We start from the raw sequence: 5,234 nt of genomic DNA, 5'->3' as shown, positions 1-5,234 counted from the left end.
TACATTGAAGCAATGTGAGAAAAGTCACTTTTAATGTTTCTTTCAACAGGCAAAAAATGTAGGGCTAATTTTTTGTTTTAAATGACATCATTTTAGAAGTAATTATTTTATTGCTGATTGTCTATAGTTGCAGAGAAAAATTCACAAACTGTAAATTAAGTAGATTACTATTTAGAATGTGCTTCACCTGAACTTGGGAAATATTTTGTGACTCTCTAGAGATGGGTTTGTTTATTTAGGAAATATAACTGAGGAAAAACAACTGTATGATAAAAAATAGTTACCTTTTAATTGAGAATAGTTACGTATTAGTTGAGTTACCTATTAGTATTCCTTCTAATGCAGAACTTCAATCTTGGTGAACGGTATGAAGACTTCGTTTGGTTCTCCTGCTCTCTAGTGGTCATTTATCAAAATGCAGAGAAACTTGTATTAGGTGAACCCCCTGAAATTATACAACCCAGGTGTGGGGATCAGGTTCTGAATTTTGGAGATTAGAGGAAACTGAGAAATTTTCTGACTTGATTTCCTCATCTTTGCAACATAAACACCATGTGTCGATTACATATTCCCTTGAGATTACTGATATAAAATTCAATTCTGGCATCTCTTGACTATTTGACTTAGTAAATTATCCAAAGCTACAGTTATTTTCTGTAACTTTTTTAACATATATGGTATAATCTTAGACCTTATCGCTATTGTATAAAGGTTGTTTTGCAAGTAAATAAACACTTTAAAATGTACTTACACTGTTTCCTACTATTAGGTAAGTCTGTTATATACTGTATTTTTTATTCCTCAAAACTACCCCGTACACTTTGTGAAGTACAAGCTATATTATTCTGATTTCATGAGGAAATAAAGTGATACTGAGGGGGGCTGATAAGACTGAGGAAGTGGTACACCCCGGGTCCGAAAGACTGAATTTTGTGCCATGACTTTCTTTCTTCTAAAAATCCATATGGTTAATTAATTTTGAATTGATTTAAAATTATTTAACCAGAATAAGTTGGTCATGTTTTAACATATTAGTATGTTTAAAGCAACATTTGTGTATCACATTCTTTAATATGCTAATGTATGCCAGCCTCAAAGACCTAGGTTTTTCTATAAAGTTTAAGAACCAGGCCCCATGATTTTAGAGAAGGTGAGTTTTTAGAAAGTCTAAAAAGAGGTTTTCTATTTTAACTGAAGAATTTAGAAGCAAAAACTAGAGCTTTGTGTCCCTTTTCATGGTAGATAGCAAAGAGATGCTTGTGGGCTAAGAAAGTTGCACCCTGGGGAAGAGTTACATCGTATGGAATTAAGAGTATGATTTCATATAAGGATAATTAACTTCAAAAAGATTTTTCATTGCTATGGAACTCCAGACTAAAAATTTTTAAGTCCTTTGCTTAAAATAGCTTCACTACAAAATCCTTTGCGCATGCCTCTGATAGCCAGGTCTAGATCAGATCATTTCTGATTAAGCCATTTGGCATCTAGACAGGTCACCCTAGTCATTCTAGCCAGTAATGACTTTACCTCCCCTGAGTTTCTACATCTCGTTTATGCTACTCATACATATGACTTCACAGATCGGAACAATGGGACAATCCTTAAGAACGAAAGAAAGACGATCATCCTATAAGAAGAGTTAAGCCAATAAAATCCACACATAATGAATTAGGTTAGCGGCTTATAAAATAACCAGAGATGCATCTGGATGTGTGCGACTTCATAGGATCAAAGTGACTGGAGTGAAGTTTTAGGGAAGCAGAACAGACTCAGCTATAAATAGGAAGGCACAAATGGGGGGCTAGTTGTACTGTGTCCTGAAGGGTGTTTAAAATATTTATGTAACTGTTTTGCTGTTAATTTAATAATAATAGCTATGTCAAATATTTAAAATACATTTGTTATAAGTATTAATTCAAGCAATTCTCACCCCAACCCCAAGGAGATGGGTATTCTTGTTAACCACACATTCATGATGAATAAACTGAGGCACAGATGAAGTTAAGTAACTTCCAGGATTTCAATCTAGTAACTGATGGAGAAGGAGTAATTTCTGGGCTCTAGGGTCAGACACATAAATACCCCATTATACTGCCTCATTTAAGATGGTCTACCCCTGTGATGGTTCATTTATGCGTCAACTTGACTGGTCCACGGGGTGCACAGATATTTGACCAAATATTATTCTGGGTGTTTCTGGATGAGATTAACATTTTAATTGTAAAGTAAAGCAGATTGTCTTCCCTAATGTGGACAGGCCTTATCCAATCAGTTTGGAAGCCTGAATAAAACAAAATGGTTGACTCTCCCCTGAAAAGGCCATCCTCCCGCCGGATGGCTTTTGAGCTGGGACAATGGTCTTCATCTACCTTCGGACTTGGACTCAGACTGGAATTTATACCATCTTGGTCCTCAGGCCTTTAGATTCAAACTGAATTACACCATCGGCTCTTCTGAGTGTCTGGCTTCTTGACTGTTGATTTTGGAACGCCTCAGCCTCCATAATCGTGTGAGCCAATTCCTTATAATAATGATTATATATGTATATGTATAAAACACACACATATAAAACCCTCATGTGCTATAAGCTCCCCCAAATGAGGAAATGTATGTTATTTTTCTACTATACATTCAGCACCTGTTACAATTCTGCTGCAGTGCAGGCTTCCCAAATTAAGCATGTGTCATTGGAGAGAAGCGCTCACAGAGCAAGGATTCGCTCTTATTCTCTTCACAAAGCACTGTCTGGGAAACAAAGGGACCAAAACTTTGGGGAGAGGAAGCATTCTTTCATTTATTCATCAGTCACTTAATGTGTATGTAGTATGAAACAGATCTATCTTGTGCTGGGTGAAAAAATACAGAGATAAAATATACAATTACTGCCCTCACGGGCTTCACACTTCTTTGGATGACAATTAAAACCTAAGCGGATAAAATCCTAATTAACAGGGTGACCTCCACATTAATCTGAAATGGGTATGGACCTAATAACGCAGCTTCAAAATCTATAAATCCAAAGCTGATAGAACTGAAAAGGGAAAGAGCTCCACAACCATGGAGATTTCAATATGCTGCTCAGTAACGGACAGAATGAGCACACAGAAAATCAGTAAGAATAGAGAAGCGCCGCACCCAAACAAAGCAGAAAGCCCATTATTTTCAGAAGCACCGTTACATTCACCAAAAGAGACCGTATGCCGGCCCATAAACCGAGTTTGGGTGTGTTTAAAAGGATTGAAATCGTACAACATTCGCATTCCTCCTGGCCGCAAAGCCTCTCCTCTCCGGGTGCAAGTGGAGAGAACTGGGAAGGTGACAGGCAGCGACTGTTTGCAAGTATTCGGAGCTGCGCTAAACCAGCGAGAGATTGTGAGAGCATGAGAGATTGTGGAGGAGGAATAACGCACAGGACTCGACTCCTTGCCGTGACCGTGCGGAACAGGAGGTCTTATCGTTCAGCATTCGTCCCCCGGTTTCTGGCGTGGGTAATTGGACAGATGGCGAGCCATTTCCCAATAAAAAAAAATAGAAGACAGGCCCCCTCCGTTCTTCTCTCCCTGTAACAAAAATGATTGCTCTACCACCCTTCCTTTTCAAGTCCCGCCCTTTTACAGTCCCGCCCCGAAGAGTAATCGGAAGACCAAATACTGCCGGAAAGTGCGACGCCACATTCCAAGGAGCGGAAGTAGATTTCCCGGAAAGCCGTAAAGCGCCGCCCTCTTCCGGTTAACAACAGTCGTACCGACCGTCCACGCCGGCAGTTCTCCGGTAAGCGCCTCCGCCGGGCTCTCTGTAATTCAGTTTTCTCTTCGATTCCGGGCGCTTCCTTGTCGTCGCCCTCTTCACCTTGGATCATGTTCAAGAAATTTGATGAAAAAGAAAATGTGTCCAACTGCATCCAGTTGAAAACTTCCGTTATTAAGGGTATTAAGAACCAGTTGATAGAGCAGTTTCCTGGTATCGATCCGTGGCTGAATCAAATCATGCCTAAGAAGGATCCGGTCAAAATAGTGCGATGCCACGAACACATAGAAATCCTCACTGTAAACGGGGAGTTACTATTTTTTAGACAAAGAGAAGGGCCTTTTTATCCAACGCTAAGGCTGCTTCACAAATACCCTTTCATCCTGCCCCGCCAGCAGGTTGATAAAGGAGCCATCAAGTTTGTGCTCAGTGGAGCCAATATCATGTGTCCGGGCCTGACCTCGCCCGGAGCTAAGCTCTACCCCGCCGCGGTGGACACGGTGGTTGCAATCATGGCAGAAGGGAAACAGCACGCCCTGTGTGTGGGAGTCATGAAGATGTCTGCAGAGGAAATCGAGAAAGTCAACAAAGGAATCGGGATCGAAAATATCCACTATTTAAATGACGGGCTGTGGCACATGAAGACGTATAAATGAGCCTCAGAAGAAATGCGCCTGGGCTAAACATAGACCTCGTGCAGTATCTTTGTGTGTGACGGCATGAAGACGGCACCTCTGTGGATAGCAATTCAACAGACGCTAAAAACCGGAAATAGACGAAGTAAAGCTTTGGAACGAATCCATATGTCTGTGCATGTGTCATTGTGTGTGTGTCTGTGTGAGTGTGTATGCCTGTGGATATGTGAGGGTGTGTGTGTGTGTTTGTGTGTTTACAGGGGAGTGATTAGATTTGCTGTCTTGTCTGTTTAAGCAGATATCAGTTCAAACAGGTAAATTATCTCTTAGAAAAATAGATTTCAAAGTCAAGAGCGTGCAGTTGCTAGATGGACACAAGTTGGGAGAAGAAAAGGACTGGAGAGAGACCCTAAACAACTCTATTCATATGACTGTTTAAGGGATGAGTACTAGAAACAGAAAATCCGGTTAAAAGTACACAGTGGTCATTATTGGTTGTCCACCCAACAGAGTAGCTCCCTCCCTCCTTTGTGGCATAGCTCTGTCCATCCCTTTTCTACGCGAGTCTGGAAAATGCTGATTAGTCAAGGCCTATCACGGTGGTCTATTTCCCTATGAGATGGATTCATTTGTAGGTGGGCGTGGGGCCTAAGGCCAAGGAGGATCTTATGTTTAGGAACCCATGGGAAAGTGAGGGTCCTTCTCCCATGGTTTTGAGTCATTTATAGGTGGGACCACTAAAAGAAAGATGCATGGGGAGAAACTCTTCCCTACTTTGGATGGACATTGGCATATGACTTTGCTCTTGCCAAACACACACACACACACACACACACACACACACCCTTGATT

General features: G+C 40.9%; 1 protein-coding gene across 1 annotated transcript; it reads left to right on the top strand.

Moving 5' to 3' along the window:
• Positions 1 to 3,739: 3,739 nt before the first annotated feature.
• LOC309819083 (malignant T-cell-amplified sequence 1-like) lies at positions 3,740 to 4,545 on the top strand. The gene has a single exon (XM_082649168.1). The coding sequence runs from the start codon at positions 3,858 to 3,860 to the stop codon at positions 4,401 to 4,403; it is 546 nt and encodes a 181-aa protein (XP_082505294.1). The 5' UTR covers positions 3,740 to 3,857; the 3' UTR covers positions 4,404 to 4,545.
• The last annotated feature ends 689 nt before the right edge of the window (positions 4,546 to 5,234 follow it).

The sequence above is a fragment of the Grampus griseus genome (assembly GCF_964374135.1).
Source record: "Grampus griseus genome assembly, chromosome: 2".
Classification (NCBI taxonomy): Eukaryota; Metazoa; Chordata; class Mammalia; order Artiodactyla; family Delphinidae; genus Grampus; species Grampus griseus.
Note: the sequence above shows the minus strand (reverse complement) of the source record. Positions and strands in the feature narration are given on the sequence as shown.